The sequence below is a fragment of the Hypanus sabinus genome, chromosome 15 (genome assembly GCF_030144855.1).
Source record: "Hypanus sabinus isolate sHypSab1 chromosome 15, sHypSab1.hap1, whole genome shotgun sequence".
NCBI lineage: Eukaryota > Metazoa > Chordata > Chondrichthyes > Myliobatiformes > Dasyatidae > Hypanus > Hypanus sabinus.
This window is the reverse complement of record NC_082720.1, coordinates 29,728,416-29,751,360: the sequence shown is the minus strand read 5'-3', so window position 1 is coordinate 29,751,360 and position 22,945 is coordinate 29,728,416. Positions and strand designations below refer to the sequence as shown.

The 22,945-nt window shown below is 37.6% G+C and overlaps 1 protein-coding gene across 3 annotated transcripts in view; it reads left to right on the top strand.

Moving 5' to 3' along the window:
• Nucleotides 1–19,638, top strand: part of crebrf (creb3 regulatory factor) — a 61,952-nt gene extending 42,314 nt beyond the window's left edge. For 2 of the 3 annotated variants that reach the window (XM_059990165.1, XM_059990166.1), the window contains exons 7-9: nt 5,805–5,878; nt 11,960–12,082; nt 13,292–19,638. In XM_059990165.1, coding sequence (XP_059846148.1) covers nt 5,805–5,878; nt 11,960–12,082; nt 13,292–13,407 — 313 coding nt within the window. In that variant the 3' untranslated portion in view covers nt 13,408–19,638. Of the gene's footprint in view, nt 1–5,804; nt 5,879–11,959; nt 12,083–13,291 lie in introns of those variants that run through there. The other variant, XR_009515856.1, reaches the window with a different exon arrangement.
• The last annotated feature ends 3,307 nt before the right edge of the window (nt 19,639–22,945 follow it).

The window sequence follows — 22,945 nt, the reverse complement described above, 5'->3', positions numbered from 1 at the left end:
TAATAAACTTTTTTATTAAATTGTAACTGGTTTTGATTAGCAGGACAAATGGTCTGGAAGCTGCTTTATTAAGAGACCAATGAGGAGACAAATGTTCACTCTACACTTCAAAATTGTAGCTCTCCTTAATAAATCAGACATGATATTGCTTGCAGTCTAATCTGGTTTTGGTAGTGTTTAAAATTGAATGTAAATTGCATTTTAAACTGAAGCAACGGTCTTCTTCTTGACCACTTTCTTTCCAGTTCTTTACCCTCAACACATTGGCTCTTCTGTGGGGTTCTCCGGTGTTTTGTTTGTGTCATCCTAGTTATTGAAGAAGTGAGAAAGGGAAACTCCTTATCTATTTCTTTGTGCAATCATGCTAGATACTGGCAAAGTTTGAATATCAATCAGATTTTCCACTTCCTGTAGAGAGAATATAGGAGAAAAATATAGGTTAGTCAGCACCTTAAGTCCACTTGCCCTACAATTATGTGTGACGTATGTCTTAATTTCATTTATCTACCTTGCCTTTTTGTCCTTTTCTAGAAGGAGAATCTTGAACCTAATTGTTAATTATCATAGTACAAGAACATAACTTCCACCACAATATTTTTAACTTCTCTTTTGGCTGCCTTGAATAGCAGAAAATAATTTTTTTAATCAAATTGTATCAATTCCTTTCAAAGCAATGAAACTAAAAGAGGAACAAAGAAGTTAAATTATTTAAAAACTTAAATAGAAATAATGAAATATTTATCTTGCATTTCAAAAAATGAATGTTGGAACAGAAATATGGTCATAATGGAGTGGTCACAGGCAGTAACAACAGTATTCAGTAGTTATCTGGCTTCATTATTTACCCGAGACATTGACCTTGTGGACTTGAAACCATAAAATGAGATTAGAAATTGCACATGAAATTAAATAGAGAGAAATATTGAGTGCAATCTATGTACAAATTTCTAGGGCTGCTAGAAGTATATCTACATACTCTTAAGAATCTTAAGAATTTAGGTAAGAGACTTATATTATTACGCACATATAAAAAGTAATGTGGTGGATAACTTTGGAGCCATTTGTTAGCAGGAATATAGGATAGGTCCGGAAAATAAGAGAACATATCTTCACACTGATAGTGTGGTAGAAATAGAACTCTGCCATAGAAGAGGAAATCTAGTACAAACCAGTACTTAGTATTAAACAACCATTGTTTGACCAGTTTCAGTTGGATTATTTAAAAAGTAACATGAAATAGCCAAGAGTCAATGTTTTATGCCAAGACTCTTCATCAGGAATCAGGACTGGAAAGGAAGGTGTAGAAGCCAGAATAAAAAAGTACGTGGGGTGGGGGGGGGGGAGAAGAGTGGAAAGAGTACTAGTTTGGACTCCCTCCCTTTCCCGCACCACCTTTTTCGGCTTCTGCTCTGTGCCATTCCAGTACTGATGAAGGGTCTCAGCCGGAAATGTCAACTGTTTATTCCCCCCCCCCCATAGATACTGCCTGTAATATTTTGGATGTGTTGCTCAAGATTTTGAGCATCTGCAGAATCTCTTTTGTTTACAGATAATATCAGCAGCTAAGACATTTCTATGTAGATTTATAAAGTGTAGCATAATAGACCAAAGAATAAGGTAGAATGATGTGTATAGAAGTGTCAATAAAAATAATGTATGTAGCTGGCTGAAAGATAGTAAGCAGAAAGTAAATTGCAGAAGTGTAGGAAATGGGAGGTGGGAATCTAATAAGAATCAGCTCTTGATCAAAATTTACATTAATTATTTAGATCTTGGATTCAAAAGCATTTTTTAATTTGTTGAACATTCTAAATTAGGAGAAAGCGTCACAGTGGTAAGGGCTGCAAAAAGAAGGCCATATTGAACTTCAAGACTGAGCATATAAATGACATTGAATTTAGTGTAATATGAAGAATGGCATTTCTTTGTTTCTTAAATCAAAGAGATTAAATATTTTTTTTAGAAAATAATGGGAAGTTCAATGGGAATGTGAAGTGAAGTTAAACCTTCCAGTAAATGAACGATGGGACCCATATAACACCAGGGTTAAAGAACGATTTAAGAGAGTTCTTTAAAATTCTGAGTGAATGGAGTAGGTAAATTAGTTTTGTCATTAAAAATCTTATCAATAATATATTGATACAAGTTACTTAATACAAAAAGAAATTGCATTAAAAATGCAGAACAAAATAGTATCTTCCTATTGAGAATGATCAAATGTGAATCTCATGAATTCAGAGATTATTAAAGGGGAATTTAGGTAAGTTTATGTTGGAAGTAGCCGGCTGGTGGCGCAGCGACATCAGCGCTGGACTTTGGAGCGAAGGTTCCTGAGTTCAAATTCAGTTGGGCTGCTCCTAGATACACTTTCCATCCATGCTGGGTTGAGTGTCAAGCTCACAACTCGGCCTCGTTAAAAAAAAACTGCTGTGAGAAAGACATGGGGGACTACTCACACCATCTTTTGTCGAAGACAACCACTTTGAAAAAAGTGGTCGCCCAGGCTCTGGCAGAGTATGGCACACAAAAAAAAAGTTGGAAAAAAGGTTAGAGGATTAAATTATCAGAATTTGAACAGGTAGGCTGAGTGGCGCATTTCTTTTGTGAATATGTTTATAAAATGCTGACCCGATGATCTTCACAGCCTTTTGAAGCAATAAAAACATTGTGAGGGAGTTAGTACTCTTTACAAAGGCAGTTCACCTTTCCAAAATGCTGTTACATTCCAAGCTATAGGTTCATGTGAGACTCTATTTTCTTTTTTGATCTGATTACTTTTAAATGATATGATTGCATGGATAGGTAAACCCCAGAAAAAATGCTTGGTTACATCTTCTTTTGTCCAGAAATTGTTAAATTTGGCAATGCAGTTAGTTAATGCTTTATTATCATTAAATATAGTGAACAACTGAGATCCTAATGCAGTTACTAATTGGACACAGCTGGTCACTTTTCAAATTCTGTCACATACCCATTTTTCAAACTAAGTCCTGTATCTCCTAACTAATCTACAAAAACACCATTAATTTAGCTGTAATTACATTTTTTTCTCTGAATCTCTTGTGTAAAATCTTATCAAATTCCTTCTGAAAATCTGTACAGGCTAAAACCATAGAAAAATCATACTTTGATTACACTTTCTAAATATATTAATATTAAACATAAGCGAAATCTTAAAAATCAGCATTTCCTCCAAATGCGGCAAAAAGAAAATAATTTAGCTCTGATCCTGGCCACATGCCACTGCTATCATTGACTTAACTTGCAAAATCGTTTTACAAATAAGTAGTTCAAAAATAAATTTTCTCTCTCGCTCGCTCTCTCGCTCTCTCTCACCCTTCCTTCCTGGCTGTCAACATCTCTGAAGATCTATCTGGGGCCTGACATATTGATGCAATTTGCAACTACAAAGAAGGTACAACAGTGTCTATACTTCATTAGGAGCTTAGGGGGGCTTCTTATGTCACCAAAGACTCTCGCACATTTCTGCAGATTAACACACACTCTCTCTCCTCTCTCTCTCCTCTCTCTCTCCTCTCTCTCTCCTCTCTCTCCCCTCTCTCTCCCCTCTCTCTCCCCTCTCTCTCCCCTCTCTCTCCCCTCTCTCTCCCCTCTCTCTCCCCTCTCTCTCCCCCCTCTCTCCCCCCTCTCTCTCCCCTCTCTCTCCCCTCTCTCTCCCCTCTCTCTCCCCTCTCTCTCCCCTCTCTCTCCCCTCTCTCCCCTCTCTCCCCTCTCTCTCCCCTCTCTCTCCCCTCTCTCTCCCCTCTCTCTCCCCTCTCTCTCCCCTCTCTCTCCCCTCTCTCTCCCCTCTCTCTCCCCTCTCTCTCCCCTCTCTCTCCCCTCTCTCTCCCCTCTCTCTCCCCTCTCTCTCCCCTCTCTCTCCCCTCTCTCTCCCCTCTCTCTCCCCTCTCTCTCCCCTCTCTCTCCCCTCTCTCTCCCCTCTCTCTCCCCTCTCTCTCCCCTCTCTCTCCCCTCTCTCTCCCCTCTCTCTCCCCTCTCTCTCCCCTCTCTCTCCCCTCTCTCTCCCCTCTCTCTCCCCTCTCTCTCCCCTCTCTCTCCCCTCTCTCTCCCCTCTCTCTCCCCTCTCTCTCCCCTCTCTCTCCCCCCTCTCTCCCCCCTCTCTCCCCCCTCTCTCCCCCCTCTCTCCCCCCTCTCTCCCCCCTCTCTCCCCCCTCTCTCCCCCCTCTCTCCCCCCTCTCTCCCCCCTCTCTCCCCCCTCTCTCCCCCCTCTCTCCCCCCTCTCTCCCCCCTCTCTCCCCCCTCTCTCCCCCCTCTCTCCCCCCTCTCTCCCCCCTCTCTCCCCCCTCTCTCCCCCCTCTCTCCCCCCTCTCTCCCCCCTCTCTCCCCCCTCTCTCCCCCCTCTCTCCCCCCTCTCTCCCCCCTCTCTCCCCCCTCTCTCCCCCCTCTCTCCCCCCTCTCTCCCCCCTCTCTCCCCCCTCTCTCCCCCCTCTCTCCCCCCTCTCTCTCCCCTCTCTCTCCCCTCTCTCTCCCCTCTCTCTCCCCTCTCTCTCCCCTCTCTCTCCCCTCTCTCTCCCCTCTCTCTCCCCTCCCTCTCCCCTCCCTCTCCCCTCCCTCTCCCCTCTCTCTCCCCTCTCTCTCCCCTCTCTCTCCCCTCTCTCTCCCCTCTCTCTCCCCTCTCTCTCCCCTCTCTCTCCCCTCTCTCTCCCCTCTCTCTCCCCTCTCTCTCCCCTCTCTCTCCCCTCTCTCTCCCCTCTCTCTCCCCTCTCTCTCCCCTCTCTCTCCCCTCTCTCTCCCCTCTCTCTCCCCTCTCTCTCCCCTCTCTCTCCCCTCTCTCTCCCCTCTCTCTCCCCTCTCTCTCCCCTCTCTCTCCCCTCTCTCTCTCCTCTCTCTCTTTCCTCCCTCCCTTAATAAATGCACCTGTACATCTCGTTAATGCAAGTATCTAGTCAGCCAATTATGTGGCAGCCACTCACTGCAAAAAAGCGTGCAGACGTGGTCAAGAGGTTTAGTTGTTCAGACCAAACATCAGAATGGATATTTAGTCTGAAATATGATCTTAACTGTGGAATGATTGTTGATGTCTGATGGGTGGTTTCAGTATCGCAGAAACTGCTGATCTCCTGGGATTTTCACATATAGAGTTTACAAAGAATTGTATGATAAACAGAAAAACATTCAGTGAGTGGTGGATCTGTGGGCAGAACTGTGTGATAATGAGAGCGATCAGAGGAGAATGGTCAGATTGGTTCAAGCTGACAGAAAGGCAACTAGCTCAAATAACTACGTGTTACAACAGTGGTGTGCAGAAGAGCATCTCTGAATGCACAGTAGTGCAGATTTATCTTTTTTTTTTGAAGAATAAAGTTTATATATTGTAATGTCATTGACTTATCTTTTAAAAAGGATTTGTCAAGTGCATAGACTTTTTTCCTGTGCTCAAGGTTTATACTGGGTTTTGTGTGAAAAGAGAAATCACAGTTCCCTTTTTAATGAGAGCAAGCAATCTTAAATACTTTGGAGCAATGATTTGGTTTCCTCTCCTATATGATATATTTCACTGTTAAGAGTTATAGAACAAATTAAACATTGGGGAAGTGAGAGATTCTGACACACATTTATTCCAATATTTCAACCCTGGCATTGAAACAAGATTTTTTGTACTTTTATAAATCATTTTGATTCTTGTTGAGTAACAAAACATTAATGGAAAAGGAAAATATTAAATGAATTGCTAGTTAGTAGATTTTTTTTCATTTCAGTAAGTTTATAGTTAGCATAACTAATTTAGTAATAATAATTGTTCCAAAGTAAGCATTTCCTGATTTGTATATTTTTATTTGCAGGGCTTGTCGACTAAAGAAAAAGGCTCAATATGAAGCTAATAAAGTAAAGCTTTGGGGTCTCAACACAGAATATGGTAAGATACAACCTTATTTAATTTAATTTGGATAAATTGTTTGTGCAAGCTGTGTAAGATCAATTTTTTTCATCCTTCTAATGCTACATTATTTAATAAGCATTAATTTCATTATGTCTATTTCTGGCTGAATAATTCTTTAATATATTAGCATTTGTTTTAGTTAATTGCATCAGATTTCCAGCGTACTGAAACTGGTGTCAATGCAGTAGGGCAGGGATCACCAACCTTTTTTGCACCGTGGACCGGTTTAATATTGACAATATTCTTGCGGACCGGCCGAAGGGGGTGGGGGAGGGGTGTGGGTGTTCATCACGACTGGAATATAGGTGATAAATCAACTATAAGTCACTTATAAATGGCTAATACACTCAATTTTGTTTCTAAAAGGTTTTATCTAACAAATTTAATATTAAACAAAGTGCATATTTTCCTCGCATGAATATAGCGATAAGTCAATTATAACTCACTTATAAGTCAATAGCATCATAACATTTTAAGTAACGTTTGGATATTAAACACACAGCGCATATTTTCCTTGTATGAACATATAAAATCATTGCAACACACCAGTGAGAGGACAAGGTAAGGGCCGGAGGTCCCCGTACTAGGGCTGCGGCAGTCGCAGTCGGGAGAGAGTGACCGACCAAGGTAGGTAGGATCTATTGGACAACAAAAGTTTGGCTCGAGGGATAATTTTCAGTAGATCGCAGCGAGGTAGCTGCTCTGCTACTTACGAAACCCTGATCGCGAATTAGGTCGTCTGCGAATATTTTTGCACCGAGTTCCCCATAAACGTTTGGTGTGCTAAACAGGTTTAGAGGCGGCACCCATCTGTCCTCGCTCCAGGCCAGTAGCAACGGCATTCTTGCCTGACATGCGAGGCGGCTGATTACCCAAGGCCTACCAGTGATCCCTGGCACTAGGGTATCACTGCGTTTAGGTGACTGATGACCTCGCGTGGGTAATGACCTCTTGTGCATTCAAGTTCAACAGTGGGCATGACAGGGAATGAGGAAAGGTGCAGCTGACTTGTATCGTTTCATATTGCCAAATCATATTGTTTCCTCGTGGCCCGGTAGCTCATGCTTTGCAGCCCAGTACTGGTCCGCAGCCCGGTGGTTGGGGACCACTGCAGTAGGGATTGTAAAATCTTCTTTTTAACTTCGCCAAATCTGGTGCAGTATAGTTTCTTAACATGCCATGACGGACTGCCAGGATATATGATTCTTTCACAAACTGAAAATGTTCATTCAAGGTTCATGATTATATGTTAATAATTCGATATATAGTTCAAAGAACCTCATATTTGTGGAACTATACAACACTTCAAATTCCAGTTTTAAATTGATAATATTTAAAACTGGACTTTGAAGTGTTGTATAGTTTGAACATCTTTTCCTCCAGGAAAAAAAGTAAAGTTCTTGTTGGACCTTTCCCTGCAATATTAATGATTGCACAATCTGCTTTAAATGAAGGAGAATGACATTATGGAAATATTTAAAATTATGAGAGACATAGATAAGGTGGATAACAGTCTTTTCCTCAGGGTAGAGAATCCAAAACTAGGGGGCATAGGTTTAGGTTAAGGGGAAAGATATAAAAGGAACTTAAGGGAGAAATTTTACATACAGAAGGTGTTCAATATATGGAACGATCTGCCAAAAGTAGTGGCAGGTACGATGGTAACATATTAAGAAGCACTTAGATAAGTACATGGTTGGCAGAGCTCAGATGGATACATGCCAAATGTGGTAAAGTAGGTATAGCTAGGTATAGATTCATTAGGTCAAAGGGCCTGTACCTGTGCCGTATTACTCTATGACTCTAGTACCTAGGTTCACAGGGTTGATAGGTTCCTTTGCCAACCTGCTACCCCTGCTGCATAACACTGCTGTATGATAATAAAAGTTCATGGTGAGATGCTAGAAAACACAGAATGCTTCCTGTAGCTTGGGATCAGGTGTGACACTATGAAATTTGCCACTGGCATCTGTGTGCCAGCATGGTAGTAGGTGCTTCAGAAAAAAGAGTATTTGATTAAGATGGCTGACCATGTGGTCTGCTGGACAATAGTGATCCCTGCCTTTCTATTTGCTTCTAATACATAGATCACCCACCCACAAGTATTTCAAGACAATGGAAAAATACCACTAATTCTTAATAAAATCTTCCAAATTGACTGAAACATCCAAACATTAACATCCTCTCCTAGACTGTCATCCTCAGCATTGAAATCCTTGTTACTCTGTCAGCTACATTGGGCCAACAAGCCTATTGCACGAGACATCTAAAAGAGACATTCATTTTCCTCCCATGGACTAATTAATGGTCAGGAAAAAGTTTAAAGTATGTGTTTAGAGCTTCCATGGAAAAAAATGCAATATTCTCAGCTCCCAGGAATTGGGATGGTATTGAGAAGCTCAAGTCCATGCAATGGGAGCACTTGCAAGCCATGAATTAGCAAATGGGGGGGGGGGGGTGCTACACCTCATAAACTCTTGCCCATCCATTTTGGGCCTCCAGCTCCATCTGTTGAAGAATGCAGTTCTCACATTGGCTTCGTTAGCCATATCGGATTTGGAGTCATGCTCAGACTCATGGGATCACCTAAGAAGGAGAAGATGATATTTAATAATCATGTTAGTGACCATGTACCTTCTGGAATGATGCTGGAATGTTTCTGGTGCAGAATGTGGAATCTTTTAAATTTTGTTTCAACTAATAGCTTCAGCATTGTATATTTGACACATTTCTAAGATATATGTATTGCCTTTGCTAAAGCAACCATAATAAGTTAGCTTCATTCCTCAGTATGTTTTTCAACTTGTATGTTTTTCCAGTTAGGGGAATCAGTCATTCAGCATTTACCTTGTCAGTTCTGTCAAGGCACTTCGTCTGAACTCCAGTATTATAGCCCAGTCTCACACATTTACTAATAATTCCCAGAATCATTTCATTGAATAAATATAGAAAATGCTGAGAATGCTCACTAGGTGTCTGTGAAAGGAGCAACAAAATTAACATTATCAGTTTGAAAGATGGTCAACCTACAATTGCTATGGTTTTCAGTTCTCTAAGTTAATTATAACTGGATTGGTCATTAGAAAAAGTGACCTAATATGAATAGGCTAGAATCAAAAAGCAGGCTGTATATTTGCCAGTCACAATTTCAACATAATTGCTTTGGGAAGTGGAAAACATGGTGAAACAATAAAGAAATAAGATGGGGGCTTGATACAAATGTTGAGTTAGAATATCAACTTTTATCTTGGATCCAGCAAGAAATAACATTCATTGAATAATGAATAAACTTTCATTGGATGGTTTAATAAGATGAAAACACTGTACACAAAAATTTCCAGCAAAATGACCATAATCTTTCCCATGATAAGTGGAAGAAGATCTCATCATTAATTCTGTATCTAGGAGCATGTTGCAACTTTGCATGTATGCAGCCAGAGTGAAGTAATAGACTTTATTAATATGCTTAAATAAGACTCCCACAATTTGGAGCCTGATTTAAAAGTTGCTGGTGGTGTTTGTATATACTGTATGTTCCCCAGGGCTCAGGAACTCAAAGGAGGTGGCTTTTACACTTTCCTGTGAGCCAGAAAAAGTAAGAGTGATTTTTGTTGAACCTTCACCTCAGTGAAGTGGTTATTTTCTAGTTGCTCTTTTCCATCCACGAACACCAAACCTCTAAAACTCATATTTTTACAGTATTCCTTCTATTGCAATGATTCGCTTACCAAATCCTAAACTTTGATACCGTGATGGAACAGTGCACAAGCAGTTCTTTGTGTTCTGAGCTGTGGAGGGCTTTCCTTACAATGTCCTTCACTCTTCCTGAGTAAATATCAGAATCTGTGTTTGATGTGAAAAAGTAGGCAACATTAGTTGATATTAGTAGATATTGTCATTTAAAGTAAAATTGGATAGGTTTATGGACAGGAAAGAAATGGAGGGTTATGGGCTGAACGCAGGTTGGTGGGACTAGGTGAGAGTAAGCGTTCGGCACGGACTAGAAGGGCCAAGATGGCCTGTTTCCGTGCTGTAATTGTTATATGGTTATTAGTAAAATTCCATTAACTTGGCATTTCCTTTCCATGATAATATTAAAACCATTATGACTGGACCAAATAGAAATGTAACTCTTCATTGAAAAGCAGAAAATACGGTTAAAGATCACTAGCCCAAAATGTTACCTCTGTTTCTCTACCCACAGACACTGCCTACCTATTGAAAATATAAATATTTTTATTGAAGTTTTACTATGTGAACTAACTAAATGTATTGGTCATGATATTTGCTCTTATTTTCCGTCACCTAAAGTCATTTTGGCAAAGATTTGAATGTGCTTTAGATGGGGTACAATTTGTCAATGTTTAAAAAAAATAAATTGTTTGTATTTCTGGTGCTCATTTACCAGTCCATTATTATGGATGACTTTTTGGGATACAGAGACACGATAAAATAGGCAAATGTTAAGGGGAAATCTTGCCAAACAATTTTTTTTGAATTCTTTGAGGAAGTAGCAGGCAAGATAGACAAAGGAGAGTCAGTTGAAGTTGTTTATTTGGATTTTCAGAAGTTCTTTGACAAAGTGATGTACAGGCTGCTAAACAAGATAAGAGCCCAAGGTATTACAGGAATGATCAGAATGGGTAAAAGAGGCAAAGAGTAAGAATACAGGAGTCTTTTCTGGTTGTCTGCCAGTGACTTGTGTTCCACAGTGATTGGTGTTGGGACAACTTTTGACATTATATGTCAACGATTTGGATGACAGAATTGATGCCTTTGTGGCCGGGTTTGTGTATGGTACAAAGAAAGGTAGGGAGCAGATAACGTTGAGGAAGTAGGAAGTCTGCAAAAGGACTTGGACTGATTGAGAGAATGGAGAAGGAAGTGGCAGATGGACTATAGTGTAGGGTAGTGTAAACTCATGTACCTGGGCAGAAGGAATAAATATGTAGACTATTTTTTAAACAGGGAGAAATTCCAGAAATCAGAGGTGCAGAGAGACCTGGGAGTCCTTGTGCAGGATTCCCTAAAGGTTAACTTGCAGATTAAGTTGGTGGTAAGGAAGGCAAATGCAATATTAACATTAATTTCAAGAAGACTAGAATATAAAAGCAAAGACATAATGCTGAGGCTTTTTAAAGTATTGATCAGACCACACACAGGGTATTGTGAACAGCCATGGTGTGGTAAACTATGGTATACCTGTCTGGACACGCCCCTCTGCTTACTGCTGCTGTGGCTCCTCCCACAGACCCCTGTATAAAGGCGATTGGAGGCACTGCTCCTCCCTCAGTCTCCAAGATGTTGTGGTCACGTTTGCAGCTAATAAAAGCCTATCGTTTGCCTCCCGTCTCCGAAAGTTATTGATGGTGCATCACATGGTCACCGTATCTGGCATTGAAGAGGATCCTGAGGAGGTTCACAAGAATGATCCTGGAAATGAAAGAGTTAATGTATGAGGAATGTTTGATGGCCCTGGGCCTGTAGTCACTAGAGTTTAGAAGAATTTGGGGGGGTAGTGTGGAGGATTCCATTGAAACTATCAAATATTGAAAGGCCTAGATAGAGCTGACATGAAGAGGATATTTTCCATTGGGGATGAGGAGTGGGGGGGGGGGGGGGGGTGGGGGAGTCCAGGTCCAGGGCCACAACCTCAGGATGTCCCTTTAGAACAGAGATGAAGAGAAATTTCTTTAGCCAGAGGGTTGTGATTATGTGGAATTCTTTGCCACAGACAGCTGTGGAAGCCAAGTCATTGTGTATATTTAAAGCAGGGATTGATGCCCTTGATTAGTAATGGCATCAAAGGTTACAGGGAAAAGACAGGAGTCTGGGGTTGAGGATAATAAATCAACCATGTTGGAATGGCAGTGAAGACTGGATGGGCTGAATGATCTAATTCTACTGCTCTGTCTTCTGGTCTTTCTCCGTATATTTACCAATTTTATTATTTTGATTTACCTTATGTAGAAATGACGCCAGACACTTTAAAACTACTGATATTTATTTTTACACACAATGGATTTTCTGACTTCATGATAATCTTTTTCTTCATAGATCATCTGCTTTATGTGATTAACTCAATCAAACAGGAAATTGTAAGTCGAGTACAGAGTCAGGGGGAAAAGGAAAGCACTGGCATGCTAGAAAAGCTTGAAAATCTCTTAAATAAAACACTTGGTAAGAAATTATACTAAATCCTGTTTTACTTTTCAATCTTTGCTGTATCAGCCTCCATTTCCCCTGAGGAGCTTAATATGAATTGTTGACTTTGGTTGGATGCATTACAATATTTTCAGTGATCTTTAAGTAACTTTTTTAAAGCTTGAAAAATGCTATCAGAATTAAAACAACAGTAAGTTAGGCTCACCGTAAAAATTTTTATGTGGTAGAATGTTCTGAAGGGTATGCAATACACTTTGAGGCAAATAATCCTTTTTTTGATATGTATATATTTGTAATTTTTTTGGAATATTTCTTAATTTTTGCAGAAGTGCTGGAATGAGTAACTATGAGGTATAACAAAGCATTTTATGTCCTGAATTGTCAAATAGTTTTCTAATTTTAAATTTATTTACATAACTTGTTTATTTTATTTTATTTTTTTGTTGTCTTTATTTCCATTGAACTTTTCTGAATAGGTAGGTATCATGCAGGAAAAAGCTGTTTTTAGCAATGGGTTAGCTGATACGTTATTGTTTACTAACTTTTTTTCCTTGGGTTGCCTGAGCCTTTCACGAACTACAGGACTCAGTTTATGGTTTCTTATTAGTGTTATCTTGCTCTTAATGCAAGAAGTGTATAAAACTGCCGACCTAATGTAAACTGAACATCCTTTTGTTGTGAGGTATTTTTAAGTATAGAAGTATTTTCTTGGTTGATGATGTCAAATTGTTAATGTGGTAGCAGCTCTGCTTTCTAAGCTGCTTAAAACAAAATTGAACTGAATTTCAGAAATGGAATGTGAGACAGCTGTAACATGTTTGGTACTGCTGGCTAGGGATGAATTTATGCAAACTAATCTATATTCATTTTTTTGTCTGCATTCAAATAACCAAAATCAGAGTGTGTCAGATCACAATAATGGACTAACTAACATTCAGTCATGAGTTCATTCTCAAATATGGTATTAATAATCTTTTATGATTTTTGAGGTTCCACAAAGATTTAACTAGGTTAGGTTTAACTATAGTTGAGCCACTTTGTTAAATGTCTTAATAAAGAGAGTTTGAAGGGAGGAAATAAACTGACTAACTTGTTTTGGCAACATAAGCATGCAGTGCTCTAGTGTAGCTGCTAAAATAATTTTTAACAATAAAGTTTATAAATATTTTCATTAATAATTAGCCAAATCAAATTTTTAATCAATTTTTGCCTGTTTTTTGATAGGGACAAAGGTAGCTGGACAAACATCTGACTTTGTCAACCAAGTGTTGGAAAAGACAGGAGAAGGGGACCCCACAGGTGGTCTTGAAGGTCTTCGAGTCCCTACATCAAAAGTATAATGTGCCATCTTCTGTGAAAATCAGCTTCCGCCTATAATTACATGTCTGCCATTTTTGTGATAAATGTCTGATTCATTATAAAAAGTGACAGTTTGTTAGTTGTGTTAGGTCTGTTTTAAAACGAGAGAAGAAAACTCGTGTTGATACAGAGTTCTTGGGAAAAAATGCTTAAATAGATAGGGTTATATGTACTCAGGTACTAGAAGGTAAATTTTACTTACCTACTTTGATGTGTTCTAATATGTTGGTTGAAGCTTATGTTAAGTTTCATGAGAAACATTGATGCAGTGGTTGAATCGAGAAATCAACAAATTATTTGTAGTTCCTTTTAGCATTAACAGCTGTTGCTGATTATTTTTCCATTAACGCCATTGCTATATATTCTTCTTGTAGATATTTCTGTATTAAATATGTGTTAAATAGTTCATAGAGTAAATTACATGGCCTTTTCAGACATTGCATAAATATTTAAGTTTCAGAAAGGAGTAATATTCTTTGTGCCTTGTATTTAAAATGAAAGAAAAGATATAAGGTAATGGATGTATAGTGGGTAAATTTTATGGATTTAAAAAGTATTTGTTTATTTTCACTCTTTGGCTGTTTAAACCATTATGAATGTATATAGGAATATTTCAACGATATAGATATATGCCACAGAGTCTGTATTGTATAAAGATGGTTATTGAAACAAGGGTTTCGGTACTTTTCAGAAATATTTGCACACTATTTTGTACCAAAGACAAATGCAATTATTTGGCATAATGCCAGTGAAGTAAAGTTTTGCACAGCTTACACTGATACAAAATTGAATGTAATCAGGGTGGGGTTAGGGTTTTACGAGAACTGTGAAATATGTTGTGTGGGTCCAAATATCCACAGAAAGAGGATGCAAGTACACTTTATAAGATTTTGATCCTATAAGCTTCTAGAAAATCAGATACTGAGAGTTTATGGGCTCATCTTCTGCAGATGTAGATACATAAGAATGTAGAAATAATTTATAAGTAGTTTTGTGTTAACATTTCAGTGTAATGTAATGGCTTGCAGTTGTTACATTAAAAGAAAAAAAAGCATGTATGTGATACTCTTGCAACAAAGGCAAATAACCAAAATTTAATTTTATCTATTTGTAAAATTGTATAAATGTATATTGCCTATCTATACTGAAATCCTTTAGTTGCCACCTTTTGCATTTAATGTAGTAATGTGCATGTCAGATTTCTAAATGTTACTTGATAGGATGTAAAAAGTACTTCTAAAGCTATATATTTTTGTATTTTCAATTACGTAACCAAAATAGATATCGTTTAAGGTAAAAATATGAATACTGTTGATCTTATTTGGTCATTGCTGTAGCTCTTCAATTAGAATATTACAAAAAGTCCAATTTTGGTTTCAGCTTTTATTTTGTATAGGCAATATTGTAACTGGATTGAAAGGTTATTTCACTTTGGTAGATCATAGGTCCAAAAAGAGCCTTCACAGTTATTGACTTCTTTAATTGTGAAGTGTTGCTAGCTGAGAGTTATTGTCAGATTTCAGTTTAGTGTTAACATTCATACTGTGTACTACAGAAGTGCAGTTGATTTTGATTCTCAGTGTATCTCTGTAAATAAAGGTAGCTTGTTCATTGATGATATTTTACTTCATGGATATTAGAATCGCACTTTGTCACCGTTGCATTTGTATTCCTGCCATTTGCTGCTACTCCTGACCTATAAGAATGCTACATTGATACTTGATTTATACCTGTTAGTAAAATGTATAGTTATGCTTGGGCAACAAGATGAAAGCAAGCTGTGCAGCTTTACATTTTACCAGGGGACTCTGTGGCACCAAACAGTCTAGAAATGGTTGTAATTTGATGCCAGTAATATCTTGCTTCCTTTTTCATTAAGTATTTTAATGTATGCTAATATATAAAAATAACCTTATAAAAAGAGAAATGTATAACATTCTATTTGGAGATTTTGATATATTGAGCATGCTCAGTGTTCTTAGAATGATTGGTTTATCCTTGTTTTAAGTTGTGGAACAACAGATCTGTGAAACTATCTCCAGTCAGAATGCCCCCAATAGAACTGAATAGCATTTTAATATGTTTAAATTTATTTAGTCCTATTTTCAGACCTTATCTGTTTTCAATATTCATTTTCTCTCGCACAATTGCAATAGTTTTACATTGCAGAACTGAGCTTGACTCAGTCAACCAAAACCAGCAGCTTGGATAAATTAAAATGATAACTTCTGTTCCTTTAATATTTCAGTACTGTACACTAGAAAATAAAGTCAGATTTTTTAAATATGTAGAAAGAGCTGTATGTTCTAAATATCACACAAAAAAGTAAAAGGTTGGCAGCAAAGTCAGTTGTAAGATAAAGAAATTACTAGAAATTGTTAAGAAATAGAAGTGGGAGTAGGTCATTCAGCCCTTTATGCCTGTTTTGCTGTTTTACCTCAGTGCCATAATCCTGCACTAACCCAAAATCCTGTGATGCCCTTAGTAGCCAAAAATCTATTTATTTCTGACTTGAATATACACCGCCTCTGCCACCGTTTGAGGTAGAGAACTCCAAAGATTCATTATCCTCTGGATAAATGAGTTTTCCTCATTTCAATCATAAATGACTGACCTCTTTGCATCTGTGACCCCTGCTTCTAGACATTTCAGCCAGGGGAAGCATTTTCCTGATAAACCCTGAAGAAATTTCTGTGTTTCTGTGAGATCACGTCTCATTCTTCTGAATATGAGAATCTGGGCCCAGTCTATTGTAAGTATATACATACTTAAGGAGATCAGACAGACACAATATTATAGGTGTATTTTCACCCACGCCTCACATAATTAGATTGAAGCATTTGCCCTATACACAAGTTCTTCTCTGATAAATGCTGACTACTCTTTGCCTTCCTGGAGGCATGCTGCACTTAAATATTAGCTTGCAGTCATTTGTGTACTAGGACACCAAAGTCCCTCTGAACACTATTTCCATAAATTTCTCTTAGAAGTATTCTGCCTTTCTGTTTTCTCTACCAAAGCAAATAACTTTTTTTTTTACAGTTCTCATTCCGTTTGCCAGACATTTTCCCATTCAGCATGTGCATATCTTATTGAGAGCCTTTATAACCTATACTGCCACCACAGTTCAAATCATTGGCAAACTTGAACAAATGACACCTAGTCCTCATCCAGTTTTTAAATGTATATTGTAAATAGGTGGAGCATCATCACTATTCCTTCCAACAACCCATTGGTCACAGCCTCCTAGCCTAAAAGTAAATTATTTATTCCTACCCTATTTCTGTTAAAAACAAACCTCAAACCCAAGTAATTTAATTTTGTTTAATACTCTCCATATAGCAGCATCTTGTCACAATCCTGAAAGTCCAAATAGATCACGTCACTGGTTTCCCTTATCCAATACAATACAGCTTTACAAAAAAAAGTCAACAAATTTGTCAAATATGATTTCCCTTTACGCCTTCACAAAATGGATCCTCAGATGCAAACTATTGCCTTGGATAATTTTTGACCATGTTTATAGTGTTGGAAATTGCATATGATAGTTGATACTGAATAAGTTTAAAGCTAATTAATAACTGCCAGTATGACTCTACTGATAAGCAGTGTTTCTTCATGAAATTAGTTGGATAATCTAGATTATCTGCACCCTGAAGATGTATTCCCTGTTACAAGTTAATACTTTTCAAATTGTCACAATGAATGGTAAATTTTATTACCAATGATAATATTACTTAGCCATATTTAGATTTTACTGAATTTCCTATCTCTATTATAAATATGAAGTTGTTAAGACCCATAGAATGCAACATTCTTAGAATGAGTAATTTGCATGTACAGAGATTTTATTTGCACAATTTTAAGTGGTTAATTGGATCATTCCTCTAAATTAGTTACATTTCTGGTTTTCTTTCTGAAAGAACACTTTTAAAGGAATTCTCACCCAATTGATTTTATTAAAATATTCTAACAATTTGTATAGTCATTTTAAGAAAATCTGTTTCCAAATGTAAACATTTTGCCAGATATTATTGACATGGTTATGGCAACTTTCTATATACCATTTAAATTGAAGCTCTTCCATGAATTCACCAAACAACTATACTCTTGCTCAAAGTTGACAGGTCTGTTGTTTCCAATATAAAGTTACCTACTTTAAGAGAAAAATGTGTTTGATACACAATATATATTTAATAGTGGCACAATAGATTATACGTAAGTTTAAAATCCTGAACATCTATGCAGTTGTCTTCCATCCATGTGTTAAGTGAAATAAGTGTTCACTTTGCAAGGCATTTTAAACTTCTGTCAGCTCTTTAAAAATTCTATTATTCATCTTGAGTAACGGAAATTAAAATGAACTGCCGGCTAATTTACTACTGTCATTTTCTTTTGTTTCATTCCTACCCTTTCCATTTCTGTAGCACCATTATCTGGTGTCATATTGAAAGTGGATAAAGGATATGGAAAGTGGCATTATTGTTAATGAGTTAAAATTATTTATAATGCCATGACTTATACCAAATTTATACTGAAGCATAATTTTATTCATTGTACATTCGGACATCCATGGGACCCTATGTTTGACAATTAATATATGTAAAGTTATGTAGATCTTTATTGCTATTATGTACTGAAGAAAGATGGCAACATTATTTGTAAAGTGCTTATTGCCTTTTTAAGAGAATAATTTCAGGGGGATATTTGAATTTGATTGTTACTGCTGTTGTATCCTGCCACAACAAAATCTGTCTATATTGCACTTGGAATTTGCATCGATTTAAATATAAGTGAAATGTACAGTATAATATGTACATAAGTATTTTTTGCATTTGGAAGATTGTTTAATTAGGCCTGTTTGGTACCAGCATTGTGTGTAAGAAAGTTATGACACCAGTCACTTTACTAAGTATCTATTTCATATCTTAATGAAATTAAAGCACTTTTATTACATTCATAATATTTTGGTGGAAGAGAGACTAGGCAAACAGTTTTGAAGATACAGTATTATTCAAAGTACTGAATGTACTGAAGATACAGTACTAAATACTTTGTGACATTGGAACACTAATATTTCCTCAAACAAAATTATTTAAGTAATGTCATATCCTCATTCAATTTAGAAGTTAATTATTTTTATATTATTTTGCTAATTTTTAAAAATTTTCATGAGAAACAGTCCAAAGCCACTTCTGCTTTTTCATTCCAGTTAACCTTTTTCTTAATGTTTGCTTAGAACAATACCAAAGCTAGATTTCTCCACCCTCTTCATGCAAATTAATTCTATTACTATTATAATATATGCCCTCGTTCCTGTCAAGCAATTCAGAGTTCCCTTCAGTTCATTGTTCAACTGAGCATTAACCATGAAAGCACAATATAGAGATATCTCAAATGACGTGGTCAAGACTTCCAATTATATCAGTTTTTAATTTGAATAATCTTTGTAACTGATCACTATTTTAAAATAATTATTCAAGGCCACAATTAGTCACATGGAAATGTTAATTCAACAGAAAAATTCTTTAATAAATTGGTTATGGTAGTCTGTAAATTGTGTAGCTTGAGTGGGACTGATGCTGGTACACAGCAGAGCCTTGTATTACAATTAATTTTGTACTCATTAAAACCGTGGTTAACGGTCGTGTGTTTATAGGTGTACTGTGCCATGAAATGGTAGAACAAGGATTTAAGTTTATTTTCTCCATATACTAATGGCCAGTCTTGTACTAGTGGATAATGACACCAGTCAGAAGTCAGGGACTTTACCCACAAGAAGGAAAATTGGAGGACAACTCACTGTGAGTTTTGATTATTCAGCTAGCTCAAGAATGATATAGGCAGACTCCTAAAAATGGGCAAATTATCATTTTTTGACTAGGAGACTTAAAAGGGAGTTTTTTTTTAAGTTGGCAACTAGTTACCAATGATACTATATATGTTTGCCTGTCAGTTTGGAGGCATTTTGTTTAAACCTCTGTGTAGGTTTGTTAGTGTAGGGGTTTTAATTCTTATACAGTTGCTGACTGTACAGAAAATGGTGGAACATATTTTAATGAACAAGGTTGTGTTGTGTTTCGGTGATTGTACCCCATTAACAATTTTCTTAATTGCTTCGTATCAGCCAGGTGTTGGTACTATAGCTACTTGTAATCACAGTCTGAATTTCATATTGTTTTGCAGAGATTATAATAAAGCAACTAAACCTGGGAATGTTTACTGACTTTTTTTTTTAAAGAACAAAATATGCTTAACGGTTGATGCATAGATTGGGTTGTAATAAACTATTTTCTTTACATTTTTTATTAATTAACAATTTCTGATTTACTGATTGGCTCTTTATTTCAAGAGTTATTATATAAGACAGTTAAGAACAACTTGTAATTCAATCAAAACTTTCATGATAGCATTAAGGAGATGTTTAGTAGTAAAAATGAAATCAAAGGATAATAAGTCCATAAGATATAGAAGCAAAATTAGGCCATATTTTCCACCAAGTCTGCTTCACCATTTTATCATGGCTGATCCATTGCCTTCTTCCTGTATCCCTTCATTCCTTGAACAATCAGGAATCTATCAACCTCTGCCTTAAATATTCATAAAGACTTGGCCTCCACAGCTGCCTGCGACAAAGAATTACACAGATTCACCACTCTCTGGCTAAAGGAATTTCTCCTCTGTTCTAAAAGGACGCCTCTCTATTCTGAGGCTGTGACCCTTGGACCTAGACTCCCCCACCTTAGGAAACATCCTCTCCACATCCACTCTATCTAGGCCATTCAACACCCTACAAGTTTCAATTAGGTCACCCCTCTTCTGAATTCTAGTGAATACAGGCCCAGAGCCAGCCATCAAACACTCTTCATATGTCAGGCTGTTCAATCCTGGCATAATTTTCACGAACCTCTTGAAGCCTGTCCAGTGTCAGCACATCCTTTCTGAGATAAGGGGTCCAAAACTGCTCACAATACCCAAGTGAGGCCTCACTTGTACTTTATACAGCCTCAACATTATATCCTTGCTTTCATATTCTGATCGTCTTGAAATTAATGCTAATGTCGCATTTGCCTTCTCACCACAGACTCAACCAGCAAATTAACCTTGAGGGAATCCTGCACAGAGACTTTGAAGTTCCCTTGCGCCTCAGATTTTTGAATTTTCTCTCCGTTTAGAAAATGCTCTACCCTTTTATTTCTTCTACAAAAGTGCATGACCATACACTTCCTGATGCTGTATTCCCTTTGCCACTTCTTTGCCCATTCTCCTAATCTAAGTCCTTCGGTAGCCTCTAATTCTTCAAAACTACCCGCCCCTCTACCTATCTTCATAACATTTACAAATTTTGCAACATAGCCTTTAATTCCATCATCCTAGTTATTGACGCATAATGTAGAAGGAAGTGGTCCCAACACAGACCCTTGTGAAACACCATTAGTTACAACAGCCATCTAGAAAATACTCCTTTATTTGAACTCTTTACCTCCTGCCAATCAGCCACTGTTTTATCCATGCTCATATCTTTCCTGTAATACCATGGACTCAAGTTGTTAAGCCTCATGTGTGGCACTTCATCAAAGACCTGAAAATTCAAGTATACAACATTAACCAATTCTCCTTTGTCTAACTTTATTGTTTTTTCTTAAAATAATTCAAATGGATGTGTCAGATAAGATTTTCCCTTGAGGAAACCATGCTGACTGCGGCCTGTTTTATCATAGGCCTCCAAGTACCCTAAAACCACATCCTTAACAATCGATTCCAACATCTTCCCAGCCACTATCAGACTAACTGCCTATAATTTCCTTTCTTCTGTTTCCCTTCTTGAAGAGTGGAGTGACATCTGTAACTTTCCAGTTTTCTGGAACCATTCCAGAATCTAGTGATTTCTGAAAGATTGTCACTAAAGCCTCCACAATCTCTTCAGCCACCTCTTTCAGAATCCTGGGGTGTACACCACCTCGTCCACGTGATTTATCTACCTTCAGACCTTTCAGTTTCCCAAAAACTTTCTCCCTAATAATGGCAACTTCACACACTTATAACCCCTGACACTCTGGAACTCCCACCATACTGCTAGTGTCTTCCACCATGAAGACGGCTGCAAAATACTTATTCAGTTCATCTGCCATTTCCTTGTCCCCCATTACTACCTGTCCAGCATCATTTTCCAGTGTTCCGTTATCCACTTGTGTCTCTCTTTTCACTTTAATTATCTGAAGAAACTATTGGTATCATCTTTAATATTACTGTCTAGCTTACTTTAATATTCCATCTTCCTACTGACTTTTTTAGTTGCCTTCTGTTGGTTTTTAAAAGCTTTATTATTTGCCTTTTGCTTTTATGTCAGCCTTGACTTGTTAAACATGGTTGTATCACCTTGCCTTTAGAATACTTCTTTCTCTTTGGGATGTATATATCCTGTGCCTTCCGAAATGCTTCCAGTCTCTATTCATTACTGAAAAGCTCTATCCCAGGCAACATCCAGATGAATCTTCTGTGCACATTCTCCACTACTATCACATATTTCCTATAATATGGTGACCAGAAGTGTACGCAGTTCTTCACCTGAGATCTGACTAAGGTTTCATAAAGTTGGAGAATAACCTTCCTGCTCCTGTATTCATTGCCCAAACTAATGAAGAGCTTTGAGTCAGAAAGTTCTTTTCCCTGGAAGCAGACTTTTAAGTATTTTAAAGACAGAAATAGCTTTTGATATGCAAGAAGGTGAAAGGTTCCTGCAGATAGACAGACATGCTTAAGTTGAAGCTATAAACAAATCAGCCGTGATCTTGTAGGAAGATGGAGAAAACTCCAGGGAAATTAGGCAAATTTCTGCTCCTAATTCACTGCTCCTGACTATTTTGTGCCTCTGCATTTTTCCAATAATTTTCCCACAACTAATGTTAAGCTATCTGGCTTCTAAGAAGAGAAAAATAGATAAGCTTATTATTTAAACAACTATTTTACCCAAGGTACCTTATAGTCCTCTGGCACCACACTTGTAATAATAAAGGACTGGAAAATGCTGACCAGAGCCTTGTAATTTGCTCTCTCATTTATCTTCAGTGTTTAGGATATGTTTTACCCTGGTCTAGTGATTGTTTTTGTTGATGCTGTCTGTGCCTTGTGCATCGGGTGGCAACTTTGTATTTGCCTTTTTTTTACAAGGCTGAGTTGCTAGCTCGACACTGAACTCGGTGCGGATGGAAAGCATCCAGATTTGAACTCGCCTCGAAGTCCGGTGCGGATGCCAGTACACCACTGGCCAGTAATGCCTAGTGATTCATCACATTTTAAGTTTTCTGAGACTCAGTATTTCCATTTAGCTTTCATATCTAATATTTTATATATTTCCTGCTCCACTATTAAATCCACACTTTCTCCCTTCATGGAAATGGATGCTAAGTACATACTTTGAAATCCAGAGATCTAACCCTGTCTTCTCCCCTCATACTCACATATGCTGATGGTTTTGCTAAAAGGCCTGTTTGAGATCTCTTACCCTTAGATTATTGT